This window comes from Carcharodon carcharias, chromosome 2, assembly GCF_017639515.1.
Source record: "Carcharodon carcharias isolate sCarCar2 chromosome 2, sCarCar2.pri, whole genome shotgun sequence".
In the NCBI taxonomy this organism is placed as follows: domain Eukaryota; kingdom Metazoa; phylum Chordata; class Chondrichthyes; order Lamniformes; family Lamnidae; genus Carcharodon; species Carcharodon carcharias.
The window spans coordinates 64,895,498-64,920,401 of record NC_054468.1 but is presented as its reverse complement, the minus strand read 5'-3'; the positions used below and the strand labels follow the sequence as shown (position 1 = coordinate 64,920,401).

Here is a 24,904-nt window from a genome sequence, read left to right as displayed (position 1 = left end):
GACTTTGATGACTTAGGGACTTTGTTAATTGATATTTAGTTTCAACATGGACAATATGAGCTAAAGTTAGGGTCTGCTGCTTGTCCTGCAATTTAAATTTCTAATGTTATTATTTATCTGGAATCATAGCAATTTCAATACAGAGAAGGCCATTTGACTTGTCATGCCTGTGCTGATGTTGGATTCCCTACCAAAAGCTATTAGTAATCCTTTTTCAAGAATTCTTTTAATATTTTCTTTTTCCAAGTATTCTGAGTATTCCTCAAAACAAACGTTAATATCCTACATTTGTAAAAGGATGACTGTTCAATGCTGAAATTCAAGGATTACCTTGCATTTTCTGTAGTTTATCAATTGTATTTTTTAAATAAAAGTTAAGTCACTAAAATAAGTTCAATTAAACAAAGTTGCAGGTGTCAGAAGCTGGTAAAAATGAGTTTTGAGGCAAAATTTTGAGCACTTAGATATCTTAGATATCACGTATTTTAGCAAAGGAATATAAAATGTTTTTATTATTGCCATTACCTATAATGTGATATTGGTGCAACTAAGGACGTAGTTCAGGATGCATAAGTCAACCTCTTTCTACTACATTATGCAACTTAGGGATAGTTGTAGATATAATGCATTTCAACTTCAAGAAAGTTTTTGTCGTTATTATTAGAATGGGGGCAAACCCGAAAATGCTGAAAATGGATGTCTTATAAAGAAAAACTATATTTGTTTATTTAGTCAATACAGTTCATTCTTTTGACCAGTAGAAGCCAGTTTGTCTTCTATCTTCCCTCATGCTAAGTTCCTGTTCTTTTATTCTGAGTCTGTCCCATTTCATCATTATGTATTTCAACTGAGTATATGTAGTGTGCATGATATTATTCATTATAGCCAAACTTGATTTTGGTAAACAGTGTTTCTCCTTGTGGGGAAGATCAAAACTAGAGGCTATCAATAAATTCATCAAGAAATTAAATAGGGAATTCAGAAGAAACTTCATCCAAAGTGTGGTGAGAATGTGGAACTCACTACCACACAGAGGCGAATAGCGTTTAAAGGGAGGCTAGATAAGCATATGAAGGCAAAGGTAATACAGGGTTATGTTGTTAGAGTTAAGGCTGGCAGGAGGCTCGAGTGAAGCACACATGCCAGTAAGGACTTAGGCAGAATGGCAAGTTTTATGTGCTGTATATTCTATATAACTTGATTTGACCAAAGCACAGGATTGTACACATTGATACAGAAGTTAGCTATACATGTCATAAGACCAAAAGATGTAGGAGCAGAAGTAGGCCCATTCAGCCCATCGAGTCTGCTCTGCCATTCAATGAGATCATGGCTGATCTGATAATCCTCAACTCCACTTTCCTGCCTTTTCCCCATAACCTTTGATTTCCTTACTGATTAAAAATCTGTCTATCTCAGCCTTGAATATACTAAACGACCCAGCCTGTACAGCCCTCTGCGGTAAAGAATTCCACAGATTGACTACCCTCTGAGAGAAGAAATTCCTCCTCATCTCTGTCTTAAATGGGCACGCCCTTACTCTGAGATTATGTCCTCTGTCCTAGACTCTCCCATAAGGGGAAACCTCTCAGCATCTACCCTGTCAAACCCCCTAAGAATCTTATATGTTTCAATAAGGTCGCCTCTCATTCTTCTAAACTCTAATGAGTACAGGCCCAACCTACTCAACCATCAGAAAATCCCTCCATCCCTGGCATCAACCTAGTGAACCTTCTCTGGATTGTCTCCAATGCCAGTGTATCTTTCCTTAGATAAGGGGACCAAAATTGTTCACAGTATTCTAGGTGTGGTCTAACTAGTGCCTTTTATAGTTTTAGCAAGACTTCCCTATTTTTATACTCCATTCCCTTTGAAATAAAGGCCGACATTCCATTTGCCTTCCATATTACCTGCTGAACTTGTACGCTAGCTTTTTGTGATTCATGCACAAGGATCCCCAAATCCCTCTCTGCTGCAGCTTTCTTTAGTCTTTCGTCATTTAAATAATATTCAGCTCCTCTATTGTTCCTGCCAAAGTGCATAACCTCACACTTCCCATATTATATTATTATATTCTATCTGTCACGTGTTTGCCCACTCACTTAACCTGTCTATATCCCTGTTTGGACTCTTTGTGTCATCCTCACCACTTGCCTTCCCATCTATTTTTGTGTCATCCGCAAACTTGGCGATAGTACATCCATTTCCCTCATCTAAGTCATTAATATATATTGTAAGTAATTGTGGCCCCAGCACTGATCCCTGATTCCACTAGTTACAGCTTGTCATCCTGAAAATGCCGCCCCCCCCCCCCCCGAACCGTATCCCAACTCTTTGTCTTCTATTAGTTAGCCAGTCCTCTATCCATGCCAATATACTATCCCCAATACCATGAGCTCTTATTTCATTAAGGAGCCTTATGTGTGGTACCATATCAATGCCTTTTGGAAATCCAAATATATTACTTCTACTGATTTCCCTTTATCTACCTTGCTTGTTATGTCCTCAAAGAATTCTAATAAATTTGTCAGGCGTGATTTCCCCTTCATGAGGTCAAGCTGACTCTGCTTGATTAGATTATGCATTTCTAAATGCTTTGCTATTACATCCTTTATAATAGACTCCAACATTTTCCCAATGACAGGTGTTAAGCTAACTGGCCTATGGTTACCTGTTTTTGTCTCGCTCCCTTTTCAAATAAGTGTGTTACATAGGCAGTGTTCCAATCCTCTGGGACATTTCCAGAATCTAAGGGCTCTTGGAAGATTACTACTGGTGCATCCACTATCTCTGCAGCTATATCCTTTAATATCTTAGGATGCAACCCATCAGGTCCAGATGACTTATCGGCCTTTAGCCTTATTAGTTTCCCTAGTACTTTTTCTCTAGTGATAGTTATTGTATTTATTTCATCCCCCCCTTTTGCCCCTTGATTAATTAGTATTTTTGGTATGCTATTAGTGTCTTCTACCATGAAGAATGATGCAAAGTATTTATTCAACTCCTCTGCCATTCCCTGGTTCCCCATTGTTATTTCCCCAGCTTCATCCACTAAGGGACCTATATTGACTTTGGCCTTTCTCTTCCTTTTTGTATATTTAAAGAAGCTCTCACTGTCAGTTTTATTTTACTTGCTAGTTTATCCTTAAAGTTTATTTTCTCCCTTTTTTTTTGGTTATCTTCTGTTGGTTTTTAAAACTTACCCAGTGCTCTGACTTACCACTAATCTTTGCCACATTGTATGTTTTTCTTTCACTTTGACACTATCCTTAACTTTCTTGGTTAACCATGGTTGATTTATCCCCTTCCTACAATCCTTCTTCCTCACTGGGATATATCTTTGTTGTGAGTCATGAACTAACTGAGTAAATTGTGTTTGACTAATTTGCTAGAGTTCTTTGAAGGTGTGACAAGCAAAGTGGATAATGGGGATCCTGTACATGTAGTATATCTGGACTTCCAGAAGGCCTTTGATAAGATGCTGCACAAAAGATTAATGCACAAGATAAGATCACACGGAGTTGGGGTAATATATTAGCTTGGATAGAGGATTGGCTAACCAACAGAAAGTAGAGAGTCGGGATAAATGGGTCTTTTTCTGGATGGCAAGCTGTAACTAATGGGGTGCCACAGGGTTCGGTCCTTGGGCCCCAACTACTTACAATCTATAAATGACTTGGATTCAGGGATAGAAGGTACTATAGCTAAATTTGCAGATAACACCAAAATAAGGAAAGTAAGTTGCAATGAAGAAATAAGGAATTTATAAACGGATATGGACAGGTTAGGTGAATGGGCCAAAACTTGGCAGATGGAGTTTAACGTGGATAAGTGTGAGGTTATCCATTTCGGTCGGAAGAATAAAAAGGCGACTTAAATAGAGAGAAACTTCAGAATGCTTCAGTGCAGAGAGATCTGGGTGTCCTCGTGCATGAATTGCTGAAAGCTAGCATGCAGGTACAGCAGGTAATAAGGAAGGCAAATGGAATTTTGACATTTATTGCTGAAGGAATAGAGGATAAAAATAGGGAAGTGTTGTTGCAACTGTACAAGGCATTGGTGGGACTGCACCTGGAGTACTATGCACAGTTTTGGTCCCATTACTTGAGGAAGGATGTAGTTGCACTGGAGGCAGTTCAGAGGAGGTTCACTAAATTGATTCCAGAGATGCAGGGCTTGTCTTATGAGGAGAGATTGAGCAGTTTAGGCCTATACTCGCTAGAGTTTAGAAGGACGAGAGGAGATCTAATTGAGGTATATAAGATGCTAAAAGGGATAGACAGAGTAGACATGGAGCGGATGTTTCCCCTTCTGGGGCATTCTAGAATGAAAGGCCATAGTTTTAGGCTAAGGGATGGTAGATTTAAATCAGAGATGAGAAATTACTTTTCTCAAAGGGTCATGAATCTGAGGAATTCACTACCTCAGAGTGCAGTGGATGCAGGGACGCTGAATAAATTTAAGGAGGAGATAGACAGATTTTTAATTAATAACGGGTTGAAAGGTTATGGGGAGAGGGTGGGAAATTGGACTTGAGGCCAAAATGAGATCAGCCATGATCGTAATGAATGGCGGGGCGGCTTGAGAGGCTGAATTGCTTACTCCAGCTCCTAGTTTTTATGTTCTTATTTTCTTAAACGACTGCCATTGTTCATCAACTGTCTTTTCTGCTGAACTCCTTTCCCAGTTCACTGCAGCCAACTCTGCCCTCATTCCTTTGTAATTCCCCTTATTCAAGTTTAGCACAGATGTTTCCAAACTAAGTTTCTCACTCTCAAACTGAATGCTAAATTCCACCATGTTATGGTCAGTTTTCTAGGGGATCTTTACTCTGAGATCATTTATTAAACCTGCCTCATTACAGATTACCAGATCCAAAACAGCCTGACCCCTGGTTGGATCCACAACATATTGTTCCAGGTAACTGTCCCGAACAAACTCTATGAATTCTTGCTCGTGGCTACCTCTGCCAATTTGATTTTCCCAATCTACACGGAGATTAAAGTCACCCATGTTTAATATACTGCATTTTTTACATTCCCTCATTTCCTGATTTATTCTCTGTCCGACAGCATAGCTACTGTTAGGGGGCCTATAGACTACTCCCACCAGTGTCGTCTTCCCCTTGTTATTTCTTACCTCCGCCCATATGGATTCCACATCTTCCAATCCAAGATCATTTCTTGCTATTGTACTTATTCTATCTCATTCTAACAATGCTACCTCACTACCTCACCACCCTTTCCTTCCTGTCTGTCCTTTCGAAAAGTCACACACCCTTGAATATTTAATTCCCAGCACTGATCTCCTTGTAACCATGTAATGGCTATTAAGATCATACTCATTAACCTCTATTTGTGCCATTAATTCATTTAATTTGTTCCGACTGCTACGCGCTTTTAAGTAAAGAGCTATTAATTGTGCCTTTTTACCATTTTTTCCCCCTTTTACCCATTTGCTGCTGTATTTTTTATGTTTGTATGTTCTGTCTCTTCCTGTCAGACTCTGGGTAACATTACCTAAGTAGCTGCCCTGCATTGCCGCCATATCCTTTTGCTTTATAAGCCTACTTATCCCCTCTCCAGACCTCTCCTCCACCTCTATTTAGTTTAAAGCCCTCTCTACGGCCCTAGTTATTCACTTTGCCAGGACACTGGTCCCAGCATGGTTCAGCTCCCCTCTACCCGAGCATTGAGGCCAGTCCCCCATGAGCTGAAACCCATTCCTCCCACACCAATCTTTGAGCCATACATTTAGCTCCCTGATTTTAATTATCCTATGTCAATTTGCCCGTGGTTCAGGTAGTAATCCTAACATTATTACCTTGGAGGTTCTGCTTTTCAACTTAGCTCCTAACTGTTCATATTCTTTCAGCAGAACCTCCTTTCTAGTCCCATTGTCGTTGGTACCAATGTGGACAATGACAACTGGATCCCTCCCCTCCCACTTCAAGGTCCTCTCCAGCCCTGAGGAGATGTCCTTAACTCTAGCACTGGGCAGGCAATACAGCCTTTGGGACTCGTGCTCATGGCTGTGGAGAACAGTATCTAATTATACTGTCCCCTACCACTACTATGTTCCTATTTCTTCCCCCCACTTGAATGGCTCCCTGTACCATGGTCAGTTTGTTCATCTTCCCTGCAATCCCTGCTCTCGTCCACACAGCTCGCAAGAACCTCGTAACTGTTGGATAATTTCAGGGGCTGAGGCTCCTTGAACACTACCCCCGGATCCCCATACCTCCCTCACCTGCAGTCACACTCTCCTGTCCCTGATCACAGACCAAATTCAAATTATCTAACCTGCGGGGTGTGACCACCTCTTGGAGCAGAGTGTCCAGGTAACTTTCCCTTCCCTGATGTGGCGCAATGTCTGCAGCTTGGACTCCAGCTCCTCAACATGGACCTGAAGTTCCTCGAGCTGCAAACACTTACTACAGATGGTGTCCAGCAGCACCCACATGCCACAGCAGTAACACATCGCCCATCCTGCCATTGCTATCTTATTTTATTTAATTAATTACTCTGGTATCCTTGCTCTTCACACTTTATTGAAATTAATTATTTACAGCAGTCTCGATCTTATACTTAACAGGCTATTTTTAAGAAAGAGAAAATAAAGACTAGAGAGCTAAATACTAGCTATAGACCTTAATTTTAATCTAAAGACTAGAGATACTCACCAATCCAGCTCCCCAAACAGCTGCTCTCTGCACTTTTTTAATTGAAGTCTCCCCACTCTGTCTTAAATAAAGTCCACATTCTCACCAACATCCAGTAACAGTCACCAGCTCCTCTCCAGCTCGATTTCTCCCCCAGTGTCCGAGCCCAGGGGCATGAGACGGAAGGACAGGCCTCAGGCTTCACTGAGGGAGACGGAGGAGGGAAAACAAACATAATTTTCACCTCACTCTCTGGGTGCTGATAAGTGTGGCGGTGCCCAGATATTCCTCGGACAGATTCCTTCAAGCGTTAACTACTCAGCCGGACTTTATTTGAGATTCAGTGTGCAGTGCAGAGGGATTGAAAGAGATGTTCAGTCCTGTGTATGTGACACCTCTAGTTTTCATAGATTTGCTCTTTCACAAGATATCATTTAAAATTTCATATATCTTTTGGTGAATTGTATTCATCACTTTGAAGAAAGCGGGTTGGAATGTGACAAATCTACTTTTGGCAATATAGCTTTTAGTTCAGGAAAATGTGTTCCAGGAATGACTGGCTGCCCACAACGCACTGAGATGATTGTTCCCAATTTTGTAACGTCAGTTTATTTTATTTGAAGAATTAGCAAGCTCCCAGCATTGCTCTGACCTTGTATCATCAGCTAACCAAATGCTGACACTCAAAATCTGTCTGAACTGTAAGAAATTGCTGCTTGGTTAGGTCCGGATATCAGGCAAGCAGGTTAACAATGCCGAGCATGGCAGTGGCCAAGAAATATGATGAAGATATAGTGTTTGGTGTCATCAGCATACATGTAGAACCTACTAGATGTAATGAGTGAGTTACAGTTATACCTGCTTTTCTTTCCCCTCAATTACTGCCCTTCCTCCTCCAGATCTAGAAATGCCCATTTGCTAAAGTGAACAGTGGCTGGATAAAGGCAGTTATTGAAAAAAAATGTTTTGTAATGCATAAAATCTGGCATAAACAGTGTGAAGACCTATGTAAATACTGAGGAAACGAAAGGCTGTGGCCGAAATCTTCTGATCAGCATCTGGTGCTGATCAGTCAGAAAACTGTGCACTTACCTGATTACATTTAAAAGAGTCCAACTTCCAGAATCCAGAAGAGCTCCCTCAGCACAGGAATCCACGCAGAGACCTGTGAAGGGGATCAGTGCAGAAGACTTTTTATGGTACTGGTTGCCATATGATAAGTTTAAAGGTCCAGTCTAAATGTTAGTGAATGAGTGAGATCGGTCGTCTTCTGAAGGGTTAGCTGGGTCGACTTGGGGGCGGTAGTCAAGTGGTTCAAGGGTGATCAGGTGGGGAGGTAGTCAAGTGGTTGGAAGGTGGTCAGGAGAGGCTAGTCATGTTGGGGGGTGGTCAGAGGGAGTACTGGGGGGCGGTCGTCAGGGGGTCTAGGGTTGATTGAGGAGCTGGTTTTGTTGTTACCCAGATATTAGACATTTCCTGGGTAACTATTCAGGTAAGTACTGCGGAACTGCTCCAAGTTTCTGACTAACTCCAAGTCAGTGACACTCATGGAGGCTCTCAGGAAGCAGGGGAATTGCCCATCGGAAGTTGAAACTTCCCAGGCAATTACCAAGGAGGTCTTGGGAAAGTCAGGACTTTCACAGGGTCCAACACATGTCCTCAGTCACATCTCTGGAGACCAGGAGATTTGGTCAAGGCAAAATACTGCGGTTGCTGGAAATCTGAAACAACAAAAGTTGCTGGAAAAACTCAGCAGGTCTGACAGCACCTGTGAAGAGAAAGACAGAGTTAATGTTTTGAGTCCATATGACTCCTGATCTCCAAGGTTCAGGACTACCAGTGGGGCATTGTGAAATCAATTTTGTGTTATGATCAAGACAGGATTGAAATAGAGCGGTCAAATGAAAAATGAATCTCCTTCAACCTTTTTGTCAATGATGTGTCTCAGCCCCAATTTCAGAAGTACTTAATGCACCCACATTGGAGAAATTCCAAAGTCATCGTTATAGCCTGTCAGAGACTTAGTTATTCTGTAGACCAAGGCCTCATAGGAATTTTGTTTCGACTAGGATCTTGTGGGTAGCCATGAAAGCAGATCATCTTTCCATCAGTACTAGAATGTAAGAGCACTAACGTTGATTCTTTTTCAAATTAAATGTACTCATTCAGTTGAGCTTTAACAGCTGAATGGATAACAAAAATCATTTCAAACTAGTTTTTGAAGAGCCTTTGCTCTTTCAGAAAGCATGAGCAAACTCTTGTTGTATCAGAGCAGACCTAAACTGAGCAAAGAAGTTTAATAAAGCTTAAGCTATTGCTGTAGTGATATAGTTGACTGTGCAATGCCCACAATGGCAAAGAATACCAGTGTGCAACAGCCTACACCAGAACTTCTAATTTGCAAGTCTTAAATTTGTAGCCATGCCCCTGCATTGCTTCACTTGATTATAAATTCATATGTGTTGTGTTGTTTATGGTAGTTCCATTACTTCATTGCTGGGATGTGCCAGTAATAGGAAGTACATTTGGTAAACTACTTACATTATCATATTCCCTTACAGATTGTTGTATTGCTATTCATTGATTGACTCCTGCAAAGAGGAGTCATGGCAAGCTGTGACAATGTGCTGAATGGGTCATTTTGCTGTCACTATGCCTTGTTAATCAGCATGTCTCAAATAAAAAGTTTTAATTCTGAATGTCAGTGGAAAGCATCTATTTGTTTTTCAAGACACTTCCAGGCAAGTTTGCTGTTGATTTGTCGTGAGCACAACTCAGCTCATACTGGTTGAGAAAATTATCTGAGGTTTATTAACTTTGGCAGTACATATCTCTACATGTCAAACATTTTATAAGCTGCATGGTTTTGTTAAGATTCTGAAAGAATGGCATTTCATGAGCCTTCAGATTTGTTGAATCTGCTTCCAGGCTTGATGATCTGACTGAAGTCATATAAATACTAGGAACCAGTTTATGAGCACTGGTCTCCCAAACTCAGGGCTAAAACAGTACCAGGATAAAAAAGGCTGTCAAGTTCTTATGGTAGTCCCTTTATATTGCTTTGAATGAAGCCATAAATGGTGTTTAATTATTTTATCTTCTGTTTGATATTTAGAGACTAGAAAGAGAATACAATTGTCCCTGTGTAATGGGAAAACCTAAAGTTGCCTTCAGAGAAACCATTTCTACCTGTGTTCCGTAAGTAGCTTCATAACTATCACTTTATTGGACTTATTTTTCATTAACTACTTTGGAATTTAAATTGTATTTTATTTTTGGCATAACTGAACTTCGAGAGATTGATTTCCATATCTCGTCTGAGTTCTACATTCAGTGCTTAATATTTTTGGAATCCTTTTTAATTGAGACAAATTTTACTTTTTATAAACAAAATCTTCCCGAACCTTCCTGGGGCATTAAAAAGCTGGGACTGGGCCATTCTGTCCTTGAACCAATACTGCTATTAAACAAGATCTTGGTTAATCTGTAAGGGTTGATCTCCATCCACCTGTCTTGACTCCATATTCCTCAATACGTTTAGCTAGCAAAAATCTATTGATCTCAGATTTAAAATTATTAATTGATCTGGCATGTACTGATTTTTTGTAGGAGAGTTCTCCACACTTATAACACCCTTTGCTAGACTCACCACCAAAGTTTCTATCAACCCCTGTCAAGTTCTTTCAAAATCCTAAAAAGCTCAACGTTAGAATTCTTTCTTCTGGGGATTATATACCTAGATTATGTCATCTGTTAATGCTAAGCTAACCGTTAAGAGACCTGCTAACACCCTAGTGAATCTGTGCTGCACTCCTTCCCAGGCCAATATATCCTTTCTAAGGTGGATTGTCCAAGACTGTACAAAGTACTCCAAATGTAATTTACCAGAGCTTTGTATAGCTGTAGCAAAACTTCGTTCTCTTTACATTCTAGCCCTTCAGTTGTAAAATTCCAGAATTTGATTCATGTAGTACTACATTAACATATTGATGTTTAAAAATCATTATCACTATTTGTTCAATTGGTGGGGAAAAAATGGATCTTGATGCAGGGAAATATATAGATTAAACATATCAGTGACATATTGGTAAAAAGTTTCCATTAAGTGGCAGTGCAATGGCACTGTGCATTCTAACATCAACACATAATGCCACAGTTAGAAAGATACAAGTCTGATATTGCCACACTGAGAAGTTCTAGCTGTGCCGTGTGTGAGAATGTGCAGAATGAAGATTGCAATACATTTTTGCACATACTCCATGAATAATGCTGAAATAACCAAAAATAAAGGAGATACAAACATATGAAATAGGAGCACAAGTGGACCAATCGGTCCCTCAAGCCTGCTCCGCCATTCAATAAGATTATGGTTGATCTGTTTGTGTGTTGAATTCCACATTCCTATTTCCCCCCATAACCTTTGATTCCCTTGCCTAACGAGAATCTATCTACAGCTGCCTTAAAAATATTCAATGACCCCGCCTCCACAGCCTTCGGAGGCAGAGAATTCCAAAGTTGTGCAACCCTCTTTTTAAAAAAATTCTCCTTATCGCTGTCCTAAAAAGGCAACCCCTAATTTTAAAACAGTGCCTCCCTAGTTCTGGACTTGCCCACAAGAGGAAACATCCCTTCTGTGTCCACCTTGTCAATACTGTTCAGGATCTTATATGCTTCAATCAAGTCACCCCTCACTCTTCTAAACTCCAGCGGAAAGGAGCCCAGTCTGCCTAACCTTTCCTCATAAGACCAACCTGCTCATTCCAGGTATCAATCTAGTAAACCTCTTCTTAACCGTCTCAAGATGTTTACATTCTTCCTTAAATAAGGAGACCAAAACTGCATGCAATATTCGAGATGTGGTCTCACCAATGCCCTGTTTAATGAATCATAACATCCTTACTTTTATGTTTAATTCCTCTCATAATAAAGGATAGCATTCCATTAGCCTTTTTAATTATTTGCTGCACCTACATAAGAACTTCTTGTTACTCATGCACTAGGACACCTAGATCTCTCTGCACCTTGGAATTCTGCAGCCATTCTCCCTTTAAGTACAGTGAACAACTTCACAATTTCCAACATTATCCTCCAACTGCCAGATTTTTGCCCATTCACTCAACTTATTTATATTCGTCAGCAACTTCCTTATGGCCTCTTCACAACATACTTTTCTACTCATCTTTGTGTCATCTGTAAATTTAGCTACCATGCCTTCACTCCCCTCGTTTAAGTCATTGATATAAATTGTAAAAAGTTGAGGCCCCTGCGGGACTTCACTCGTCACATCCTGCTGATCAAAGCCCCATTTATGCATGTTCTCTGTTTTCTGCCAGCCAGTCAGTCTTCTAATCATGCTGATTTATTAGCCCCTACACCATGAGCTTTTATTTTCTGCAATAACCTTTGGCACCTTATCAAATGCCATCTGGAAATCCAAGTGCTGCATGTCTACAGGCTCCCCTTTACCCAAAGCACATGGTCCTTCAAAGAACTCCAATTAATTGGTTAAAAATTATTTTCCTTTCACAAAACTATGCTGACTGTTCTTGATTACCTTGAGCACTTGGCACGTCATAACATTCAAGGCTATGGGCCAAGTGCTGGTAAATGGGATTAGGCAGGTAGGTCAGGTGTTTCTCAACGTGTCGGTGAAAACTCAATGGGCCGAAGGGCCTCTTCTGCACTGTGAAATTCTGTGGTTCTGAGTTTCTCTAAGTGCCCATCTATAACCTCCTTTATGATCGATTCTAACACCTTTCCCACGACAGACGTCAAGCTAACTGACCTATAGTTTCCTGTTTTCTGCCTCCCTCCCTTCTTGAATAGAGAGGCTACATTTCCCAATTTCTAGTCTGATGGAACCAGGGATGGTGCTAGACTTGGCATTTGTAGTATTGGATCAATGTGAAAGAGTCAACAGAGCAAGTGGGCTGATTTATATAACTGTAGTGGATTGAATTGTATAACTAAATCATTAGAAAACAACTTGAAGACGACCTGCTAAAATTGGCCAGTCCACTCATCAGACTGCATCTTGACTACCATATCTAATTTTGGTTGGTAAGATGCAAAGGAGATATTAAACTCCAGGAGATGGTCCAGTGAAAAGTAATGAAGTCGATCTCTAGTTGCTGAGGACTGAATTTTGAGGAAATGCTTCAGAAACTTGGATAATGCAGTCTTAAAAGCAGGCAAATAAGAAAGAACTAAACTGTACAGAAAAAGCAAAGCTGGAACACTGCTCCCAAGTTAAACCATGACAGTAGGACAAGAGGCAAAAAGTTTAAACTGCACAAAGTAAAATTTAGTACTGATGTTTTAAAAAAAATAGCTCCTCAGAAATGATTGAAACATGAATCAGACTTTTGTACAGAATGTAGGAGGTTAGATAGTGCTGGAATTATTTGCATATATAAGGTGAGAATTTACATCCCTGTTTGGCACCCAAAGTGTGCGTAGGTCCAAGAGGTATTTTTCTAAATGCAGATAAAAGAGATGACTCTGGGTAGGTGGCAGTCAGAATATTGCAAACACATGAACAAAATGAGCCCGTTCTTAACTTAAATGTAACTGACAACTTAAGCTGACACCAAAATTAAGTTATATTGTCATCCTGATACAAGTGGAACATGAGAAACAGTTCAAAGTGTGACTATGGCCATCAAGGCAGACCATCACCCATGTAATGAACTTCTGTCCTGACCGACCTATTCCTGGTGGCACCACAACCATTCACATTGTGTCAACTGATCCTGTTGATTGGATTGCAAACTTTGACATTGAACTATAACTGTTTCCCCAGCCATGCGAGTTAAAAAAAAATTCTGATACTATTCAAATTTAGAAATGCATACTTTTAGAACAGAGATAAGGAGAAACTTCTTTAGCCAGAGAGTGGTAAATCTCTGGAATTCATTGCCACAGAAGGCTATGGAGGCCAGGTCATTGAGTGTATTTAAGACCGAGATAGATAGGTTCTTGATTGGTAAGGGAATCAAAGGTTACAGGGAGAAGGCGGGAGAATGGGGTTGAGAAACTTATCAGCCATGATTGAATGGTGGAGCAGACTCGATGGGCCAAATGGCCTAATTTCTGCTCTTATGTCTTAAGATTGTTAAATTGTCTGCCTATGTTTTTGGGAGAAATGATTGCTGAGTGGAGGAAAATGTTTCGAGGTGACAGGGTTCCAAGTACCAGTTTTGGATATCTTGATTCACTGAAAAGAATTCATCCTCATACAAAGAATGATGGTTGAACCCTATCAAACCAAATCAAATCTTCCAGCTTGTGTGCAGTTTTATAAATCTGTTCACAAAGTGTTTTTCATTAAGCATTCTTTATTTCTAGATAGCAGTGCATCTTTCATTGATGGAGTGAACTGTTGAGATTAACAGTGGTTTTAATAATCTGACATTAAGGTACAAAATGGGCTTGACTGCAGTTTCAATATCTTGTGCCATTTAAATATATTTTTATATCAATAGTCGAGAATGCAATATGAAAATGTTATGGCAACACTAAAGCAGCAGTGTTGCATTCATTGTGAGTTACAAGTATTAATTAAATCAATTGAGATGCAAGGTTAGTAATATCCTCTTTCTCACATTGTTGTCTTTAATGTGCCACATGTACAATGGAAAATCATAATTTTCAATAAATGTAACTTGCCCTACATGAGTGGTTAGCACTCAGTTCATGAGAAAACCTTCCATAGCTGACCCTTCGAATCTCTCCGATTCCGACCCTTCAAATCTCTCTGATCCCAACTCTTCAAATCTCTCCGATCCCGACCCTTCAAATCTCTTCGATCCTGACCCTTTGAATCTTTGCGATCCCGACTCTTGAAATCTCTCCGATCCTGAGCCTTCAAATCTCTCCGATCCTGAGCCTTCGACTCTCTCCGATCCTGACCCTTCGAATCTCTCCGATGCCGACGCTTCGAATCTCTCCGATGCCGACACTTTGAATGTCTCCGATGCCGGCCCTTTGAATCTCTCCGATGCCGGCCCTTTGAATCTCTCCGATGCCGACCCTTCGAATCTCTCCGATGCCGGCCCTTCGAATCTCTCCGATGTCGACCCTTCGAATCTCTCTGATGCCGACCCTTCGAATCTCTCCGATGCCGACCCTGCGAATCTCTCCGATGCCGGCCCTTCGAATCTCTCCGATGCCGGCCCTTCGAATCTCTCCGATGCCGGCCCTTCGAATCTCTCCGATGCCGGCCCTTCGAATCTCTCCGATGCCGGCCCTTCGAATCTCTCCGATGCCGGCCCTTCGAATCTCTCCGATGCCGGCCCTTCGAATCTCTCCGATGCCGGCCCTTCGAATCTCTCCGATGCCGGCCCTTCGAATCTCTCCGATGCCGGCCCTTCGAATCTCTCCGATGCCGGCCCTTCGAATCTCTCCGATGCCGGCCCTTCGAATCTCTCCGATGCCGGCCCTTCGAATCTCTCCGATGCCGGCCCTTCGAATCTCTCCGATGCCGGCCCTTCGAATCTCTCCGATGCCGGCCCTTCGAATCTCTCCGATGCCGGCCCTTCGAATCTCTCCGATGCCGGCCCTTCGAAACTCTCCGATGCCGGCCCTTCGAATCTCTCCGATGCCGGCCCTTCGAATCTCTCCGATGCCGGCCCTTCGAATCTCTCAGATGCCGGCCCTTCGAATCTCTCCGATGCCGGCCCTTCGAATCTCTCCGATGCCGGCCCTTCGAATCTCTCCGATGCCGGCCCTTCGAATCTCTCCGATGCCGGCCCTTCGAATCTCTCCGATGCCGACCCTTCGAATCTCTCCGATGCCGACCCTTCGAATCTCTCCGATGCCGACCCTTCGAATCTCTCCGATGCCGACCCTTCGAATCTCTCCGATGCCGACCCTTCGAATCTCTCCGATGCCGACCCTTCGAATCTCTCCGATGCCGACCCTTCGAATCTCTCCGATCCCGACCGTTCGAATCTGTCCGATCCCGACCGTTCGAATCTCTCTGATCCCGACCTTTCGAATCTCTCCGATCCCGACCCTTCGAATCTCTCCGATTCCGACCCTTCGAATCTCTCCGATCCTGACCCTTCGAATCTCTCCAATCTTGATTCTTTAGGAAAACTTTCAGATGGAGACGGCAAGCAAAAGTATTTCACAGTCAGAGATTGTTTGGGGTGCCACATCACCCACATAGAGCAAGTGACTGTTTCCTGTTCAGGCCAGAAAAAATAGCATCACTGAACATGTAATTAATGTGCTGGCATTGATCATTGTGAAAGGGATTTCAGTGGTCCCTATAGTGATAATCAGTTTTTTTTTTGTTGATTAATTTACCTGGGTTGGCAACTCATGGAGAAGAATTGTGTAGATAAACTGAAGAAATGTGTCTGTTCTTATCTGGAAAAGAATTGTTTAGTTACTAAAACATTTGATGAAAATGCCGTAATACAGATATATTCAGGGGCAAGATGATATTTTAATTTCATACCAGTTGGTTAACTTTCTGGATTCGAACCATATTATACTTCATAACTTCAGTGGATTTTTTCCAGATGATATAACTGGCACTAACTTTTGCCAGGAGCCAGATTGGCATCATTTTAGGATCCACAAATCCAAAATTATCTAATATGCAGGGAGAAAATGAAACACATTTTTGAAAAAATAAAATTTAGAAATCAGTCACATATTCTAAAAATCAGCTTGATAACTAATTAAACTGTTAAGTGACATGGGTGACTGAAACTTTGTACCTGGGATATTGTAGCCAACCATAGGGTACTTCTGTTTCTGCAAATTGAGGTAAAATCTATTATCTTTCTCAAAGGTGTCCTTCATATCATCTTTCAGATTGCACTTTAGAGCTGTGTCTGGATCTTTTTTCTTATGGAAGATTACATTAGCTGTACAGATAGCAATAACCTGTGGTGAGAAACAATTATTGTAATGTTGAGTTTAGTTCTTTTAGTAGTACATATAGCACTTGTATTAGCTGGATTGTGTTTATTTATATGAGGCAACTACTTATTCTAGTTCAATTACTTGTGTTTAAATAGGCAGTGAAAGATACCAAAGTTCTGTCACTTAATCCTGGTGCCAAAAACACATTATCAAAAGCAGAAAGATATGAATAAAAGTTCATTTGTGAGTCATTTAGACAGTGAATGTTGCATGTGAGGCATAACCATATTGTTACTATTCTACTTACGTTTGAAGAGCTTTCTTGATTTTTCACTTCAAATTCTAGGTGGTACTTGTGTACTATATTCAAAATCACCTGGAGATAAAAATAACTTATTTGGCTGGGTTTATGTTAGGTCAAGCTTTATATTAACAGTATTTTTAAAAAAAAATCATTTAAAGGATGTGGGTGTCACAGGCTAGGTCAGCATTTATTGCCCATCCTTAATTGCCCTTGAGAAGATGGCGGGGAGCTGCCATCTTGAACAATTCAATTCAATACGCATTGGTCAGAACATTTTTGTACGCTTGGCAAATTGTGCAAAATTAGAATACATGGGTTTAGATCCTGTTGATACGTTAGGAAGTGCAGAGTCAAAAGGTTGTATTGAACTCTGCACAAGGTACTTTTAAATTGGATGTGCCACAGTCCTGTAGAATCGGTGAAATAAAATCCATCGTCACTAAAGTTCAAGTTAAATTTTTCTAAGCACTCCTGTTGAAGTTTCTCCATGATTTTATTGTGGTAGTTCACCATCTGTGTGTTGTCTATCATGATACGTAATAATGGCAACAAAAATGACTGTTTAAAAACAAAACCTCCTTGTGCTTGAATTAAACATTGGGAATAATACGTAAAACCAGTGTGTTCAAATGGCATTCCAATCCATGACAGCCATGACGATTTTGCCAAACCAACCTAGCTTTTCCTTTTGTGATTTATAATACCATACATCCTGTAATACAGTGTACGGTACTGAGTGCTGATTGGTTGTTAAGCCTTTTCAGCTGATAGAGGAAGGATATCAACTGAAAGGCTAGACATTTCAGAGACTCTGAGGCATTTGAATTAAAACAAAATGAAAGTACCAGACAAAAAAAAAATCCAGAATATGTATTATATGACCCCTTTACTGTAATTAAACATCCCAAGCTACTTCACAGGAGAATAGCAAAGCAAAATTTGACACTGAAATCGGGAGATATTGGGGTAGATGGCAAAAGGTTTGGCCAGAGTTAGATTTTAAGCAGTGTTTTAATGGAGGATAGAGCCATTTAGGGAGGGAGTTCCAGAACTTAGGGCCTTGACAGCTGAAGGCACAACCACAAATGATTAAAATTAGGGATACTCATGAGGTATATAGTTAAGCCGAATCATTATTGTGAAATATGGAAGCTTTTATGATTCAAAACTTATTTTCAACAGCAGTCACTGGCAGAGAGCAAATATGATCAAGAAGTGCATGAAAATCATTGATCATTAAGTTCAAAATAAGTGTCTAACAATGACAATCAGCAACAACTACAGATTTTAAAGTGTGAACTAATCAAATCACTCAGTTACATGAAAATCTTTTTCCTATATTTTTCACTTTTCAGCTAAGCTGAATGCCTGCGACTATAAATTAGGTTTGTAACATGCATAGGCACTTGTTGTATGAATATAATTTTAGTTTTGGGGGAAATTAAATTTGTAAATGTAAGGTAATGGAAAATCTGGGATTAAGAAGTCGCCAGATCACCTAAAAGTATTTACACATCAAAGGTCTGACAAAGTCCAGGTTAGAAGTGCCCCTTTCTGAGTCTTGGTAGAGACGCTGGGCGGAATCATCCCAGATTTTCACTAAGTGCAGTAGCGGGTGAGTAAAACGATCTTTTACCCACCGACTGCAATGGCGGGTTTTCACACTGTATCGTCCCAAACCTGCCTCATTAGTTATGCATTCTTGGGAAACACATAGTTGCCATGGCGGGCGGGCTCCCATTTGCCTGCCCGCCGTCACCTCACGCCGCTTCATCAAGCTGGGTGCTATATTTAAAGTCCAGCTGGGCGCACACTCCTCAGTGCTTCCAGCTCACAACTACAGCAGGGAAGATGTTCACGAAAGGCAAAAAGACTGCTGCCCCCAGTTTAGTAACGCATCACTGGAACGCCTTTTATACACCGTGGAGGTCTGCCGTGATGTCCTGTACCCCCACTCCAGTCGCAGGATGGGCAGTGGCATGAGCAACCAGGCTTGGGAGGCTGTGGCAGTGATCATCAGTGCCAGTGCTGCACAGAAGAGGTTGGCCATCCAATGCGGATAGAGGATGAATGATCTCATCCATGCAGCCAGGATATGGCAACCATCTCATCACTCTAAGCTCTCACACTCAAACCCATCACACATTCACTGGCATCTCACTCACTGCTTGCTCAAGGGACATCACCACCTATTCTCACAAACGTACCCTCACATGTCCATATGGCCTCATCACCTCTGGAGGCTGCCTCCTCAGCCCTAACCATCTTGAGGCCACTTGCACAGATCAATAAGTGTCCCCACAGATACACTGGATTACCCTCTTTCCCCGGTACAGTTCTTGTCCTGCAGCCTCTTCCCTTGCCTGAGGTCACTTCACCTTCGCCAAGCAAGCCCTAGCCCTGCAGCTATTGAAAAGCCACCCACATATGGCTGATCTGATAGCTAGAGACCTGCTTGTGAGCCCCTCTAAAAGTGACGTGGTGCTGTCTGTGAAGCCTGGTGCTGATGACTGCGAGTGCTGACCAAAGCAAGGTAGGCAAACAAACCATGTGTGAAGTGCAGCCTGCCAGGTGCATGTCGCTTATGTGCTGTTGTGAAACATGTTGGTGTGTTTTCCCACTGATGTGGGTAGATGATCCATTGGCCAGGCCTAATAATGATATGCTGATTTATTACAAAGAGGTTCCCGACATCCAATGATGGAGATGGTCCACCATCAGCAGGCTGAGCAGACAATCACAAACTGGTTTCACACCATCGTGAAACCGATCACACCATGTTGTTCGCTCATGCCACCAAATATGCCTGACGCCGGAGGGCACGGAAAATCCCGACCGATTTGTTTACCGTTGCCTTCATAAGGGATTTAAATTATTCATGTGGATCCCAGATCAAAGAAAGGTGTGAAAGCAAATGGTAAACATGGGGAGATCTTAAAGCATCCATATACTTTCAGATCAAAGAACTGGCTTAAAATTTAAGTTAGTAATTGAAATCTTTACTGGGGAGACCCCAGGTGTGCCACATTGCCATGGGGATAGATTGCAAGAGGGCTGTTTTTTGTTTTGGATTTATCTGTGTTTTTCTCACACAAACAGTGCATCACCTTGGAAGGCTATGGGAAAGCAGTGGTGTATCTGCTGACATCCAGAACAAGGGACAGAGAGGCCATTAGGAACCAGGGGTGTTCCTAAATTGGAGTCACTAAGCAGAAATCGAGAGTGGGGTCCATACACAGAATGAAAAATCTAAGTTCATGAGCGATTACAATTGTTAGATCTGCCTGGTAAAGCTAGTGGAAGAGATCGACAGTGGAATCCTCACAGAGAGAGCGGGTCCTGGGAGCCTAAGTGCCAGTCTGGGAAACTGAGGAGAGTCAAAGTAAATTTTTCAGAGCTGTAGCATGCCTTAATTTACTCTCAGGAGAAGTGAAAGAACCCTGAAAGCCCTGGAAATTATTGCGGAACAGAAAGGTGGAATTAAAAACAAAACAGGAGTGGTCGGTTATTTATGGAACATTTGTAGTTAACTTAGTAGTACTTTGTTTGATTCTTGTACAGTAAAAGTTTTTGTTTAAACTGTGAATTGTTGTGTAGTTTCAGGTAATAATGGGGAGTTTAAATTTCTTTTTAATAGTTAATGATCTACATTGAGATCACAACAATCTCAAACTCTACCATCCAGAAGGACAAGAGCAGTAGGTGCGTGGAAATGCCATCATCTTTAAGCTGCCCCCGCCCTGAGTCTTGCACTACCTTGAGTTGGAAATATATTGCTACTCCTTCATTGTTGCTGGCTTCACTCCTGGAACTATGAAATTACCTTGACCAAACGGACTGCAGTGGTTCAAAGAAGTGGCTCAGCATCACCTCCTTAAGGGCAATTAGGGATGACAAATACTGATCTTGACAGTGAAGCGCACATCCTATGAGTTAATTTTACAAAAACTGTTCCAATTTCCTGGCTTCGGTCGACAGCATGAATGATTGGCTATTTGGCTATTAATTTGAAGATCAAAAAGCAAATCTAAAGGCATGGTATCTGAATGCACAGAGCTTTTGCAATAAGGTAGACAAATTAACAGTGTAGATAGATGCAAATGGGTGCGATACGATTGCGTTTACGGAAACATGGCTGCAAGGTGACCAAGGCTGGAAACTGAATATCTAAGGGTATTCGATATTTAGGAAGGGCAGGCAAAAAGGAAAAAGAGGTAGGTGACGTTGTTAGTTAAAGATGAAATCAGTGCGATAGTGAGAAATGATCTTGGCTCAGAAAATCTAGATATAGAATCAGTCTGGGTAGGATTAAGAGGCAACAAGGGGCAATAAAAAGTTAGAGGGTGTTGTCTAAAGGCTTCCAAACAGTAGTAGTAAGGGAGGGGTTGGCATTAACCAGGAAATTAGAGATGCATATAACAAGGGTGCTACAGTAACGGGTGACTTTAATCCACATATAGACTGGGCAGACCAAATTAGCAACAATACAGTGGCAGATTAATTCCAGGAGTGTGTACAGGATGGTTTTTTAGACCAGTACGTTGAGGAACCAATTAGGGAACAGGTTATCCTGGTATTGGTATTGTGCAATGAAAGAGGTTAATTAATAATCTTGTTGTGTGGGGTCCTTCAGGGAACTGTGACCATAACATGATAGAATTCTTCATTAGGAGGAAAAGTGAAGTAGTCCAATCTGAAACTAGATCCTAAATCTAAACAAAAGAAAGATATGAGGGGTGAGTTGGCTACAATAGATTGGGGAACTTCATCAGAAGGCATGTCAGTGGATAGGCAATGGCTAATATTTAACAAACAAATGTATGCATTGCAACAGTTATACATTCCTTTCTGGCACAAAAACAAAACAGAAAAAGCAGCCCGACCATGGCTAACAAAATAAATTAAGGATAGTATTAGACCCAAAGAGGAGTCGTATAAAGTTGCTCGAAAAAATAGTAAGCCTGAGGATTGGGAGCAGTTTAGAATTCAGTAAAGGAGGACCAAGAGATCAGTTAAGAGGGGGATAAAAAGAGAATGAGAGTAAAGTTGCAAGGAACATAAAAGCAGACTAAAAGCTTCTATAAATAAGTAAAAAGACAAAGATTAATGAAGACAATTGTAGGTCCCTTACAGTCCGAAATGGGAGAATTTATAATATAGAACAAGGAAATGGCAGAGCAATTAAACAACTACTTTAGTTCTGTCTTCATGGAGGAAGACACAAATAACTTCCCAGACTTGCTATGGAACTAAGGGTCTAGTGAGAAGGAGGAATTGAAGGAAATAGTATTGCTAAAAAAATGGTGCTGCCGAAATTAATAAGACTGAAAGCTGGTAAATCTAGGGCCTGATCATTGGATGCATTGGTTGTCGTCTTCCAAAATTCTGTAGATTCTTGAACAGTCCCAGCAGTTTGGAGGGTGACAAATGTAACTCCACTATTTAAAAAGGAGGGAGGGAGAAAACGGGGAACTACAAACCGGTTGGCCTAATATCAGTACTCGGGAAAATGCTAGAGTCTATTATAAAAGACGTGAAAGCCGGATACTTAGAAAATTTCAATAGGATTAGACAAAGTCAATGTGGATTTACCAAAAGGAAATCACGTTTGACAAAACTCCTAGAGATTTTTAAGGATATAACTAGCAAAATAGATGAAGCAGAACTTGTGGATGTGGTGTATTTGGATTTTCACAAAACTTTTGATAAAGTCCTACATAAGAGTTAGTGTTCAAGGTTAAAGCACATGGAATTGGGGGTAATATTTTGGCATGGATTGAGAGTTGGTTAGCAGACAGGAAATAGAGAGTAGCAATAAATGGGTCTTTTTCAGAGTGGCAGGTGGTGACCAATGTGGTACCACAAGGATCAGTGCTTGGGCCCCAGCTATTCACAATATATATCAATGATTTGAATGAGGGAACCAAATGTAATATTTTCAAAACAAAAACAGAATTACCTGGAAAACCTCAGCAGGTCTGGCAGCATCGGTGGAGAAGAAAAGAGTTGACATTTCAAGTCCTCATGACCCTTCGACATCCACAAGTCGAAGGGTCATGAGGACTCGAAACGTCAACTCTTTTCTTCTCCGCCGATACTGCCAGACCTGCTTAGTTTTTCCAGGTAATTCTGTTTTTGTTTTGGATTTCCAGCATCCGCAGTTTTTTTGTTTTTATCTCTGTAATATTTTCAAGTTTGCTGATGACACAAAACGAGGTGGGAATGTGAGTGGTGAGGAGGACGTTGAGAGGTTTCAAGACGAGTTAGAGAGGTTGAGTGAGTGTGCAAATACATGGCACATGCAGTTTAACGTGGTTAAGCGTGAAGTTATCCACTTCGGTAGGAAAAACAGAATGGCAGAGTATTATTTAAATGGTGATAGATTAGGAAATGTTGATGTCCAAAGGGACCTGGGTGTCCTTGTACAACAATCACTGAAATCAAGCATGCAGGTGCAGCAAGCAGTTAAGAGGGCAAATGGTATGTTGGCCTTCATTGTGAGAGGACTTGAGTATGGGAGCAAGGATGTCTTGCTGCTATAAGGGCCTTTGTGAGACCACACCTGGAGTATTGTGTGCAGTTTTGGTCTCCTGACCTAAGAAAGGATATACTTGCCATAGAGGGAGTGCAGCGAAGGTACACTAGACTGATTTCTGGAATGGCAGGACTGTCGCATGAGGAGAAATTAGGTCGACTAGGTCTGTATTCACTGGAGTTTAGAAGAATGAGAGGGGATTTCATTGAAAGGTATGAAATTCAGACAGGCTGGACAGACTGGATCCAGGAATTGTTTCCTTTGGTTGCGGGTGTAGGACAAGGAGTCACAAACGCAGGATATGGGATAGGCCATTTAGGACTGAGATGAGGAGAAATTTCTTCACTCAGGGTGGTCAACCTGTGGAATTCTTTACGACAGAAGGCTGTGGAAGCTGTCGCTGAATATATTTAAGAAGAAAATAGCTTTCTAGACACGAAAGGCGTTAAGGAGTACAGGGAGAACGCAAAAGTATGGCGTTGAAACAGAGGATCAGCCTCGATTGTATTGAATGTCAGAGCAGGCTTGGAGGGGTGAATCACCTATTCCTGCTCCTATTTTCTATGTTTCTATCAAGAGGAAACTGACTAATTGATATATAGAAGACTTGTTCAAAAACAATTTGTGCAATGTTCAAGCTGAAATAATGGATAAATACTATAATATTTGGTTTCGTTATTTAGATTTCTAAGGTGGAACTTCAAACAGTGTTTCAAGGTTGAAAACATGTGAAAAAATTCTTAGTTGCTAAGTGCCATGGATTAGAATACAAAATGGTTTTTGTACTGTTAAATAGCCCAGCCCACTCTGACCTTCGCAGGATAGAGAAGTTTTTAGTTTTCCTTAGTTACGAATATCAGCAAATTTCTTCATAGATTTTATTTATTATTGTTTTGGAATGGAATACATTGAAGTGGTTGAAATTTGAAAGCAATATTCTGTTCCAAATCCAGCACCTATCCTTCATAAGCTTACTGAAGCAATGGAGTTTAATATTAAACTGAAAATTGTGTCAGCTAAAGTCACTGATATAAACTAGTGAGCACATTGTAAGCTTCTTTTGCTAAAAAATGATTATTGGAAATTAGATATGGTCTGCTCCTGAGTTCCCATGTTATTCAAATTAATGTATCTAGCTTGCATACAGGTTCCAATTCAGCAACTTTTCTAATAAACAAAGGCATTTGCCATCTCCCTGCTCATGTGCTTTGCATTTTAATTCTGTCCTTCTGGTTTTAACTGGAACATGTTGTATGAAACTTATAAATAATACTTCTGTTTCAATTTGATAGCCGCAACACATTTAAATTAGTTTCTATATTTTATAGCATCTATTAGAGAAAACGTAAGGACACAAAAAAGATCTCTTTCAACTCGATGTTCAGAAAGCAAGTGGCTTAAATTTGTTACTTGTACTGTTTCTATTTTTAAAAAATCTTACCTCGGTGTAGGCTTTCTTCAGCTCATGTAGTTCATAAACTCTACTTGGGGATCCATAACGATAGTTTAAATAATGAATGGCCAC

General features: G+C 40.9%; 1 protein-coding gene across 2 annotated transcripts in view; it reads left to right on the top strand.

Moving 5' to 3' along the window:
- gfm1 (G elongation factor, mitochondrial 1) overlaps nt 1-24,904 on the top strand; it is a 74,349-nt gene that overhangs the window by 40,654 nt on the left and 8,791 nt on the right. For both annotated transcript variants that reach the window (XR_005946004.1, XM_041212630.1), the window contains exon 13: nt 9,777-9,859. Coding sequence is in view for 1 of the 2 variants with exons in the window: in XM_041212630.1 (XP_041068564.1) it covers nt 9,777-9,859 (83 nt within the window). In the remaining variant the exon portion in view is untranslated. The remainder of the gene's footprint in view (nt 1-9,776; nt 9,860-24,904) is intronic.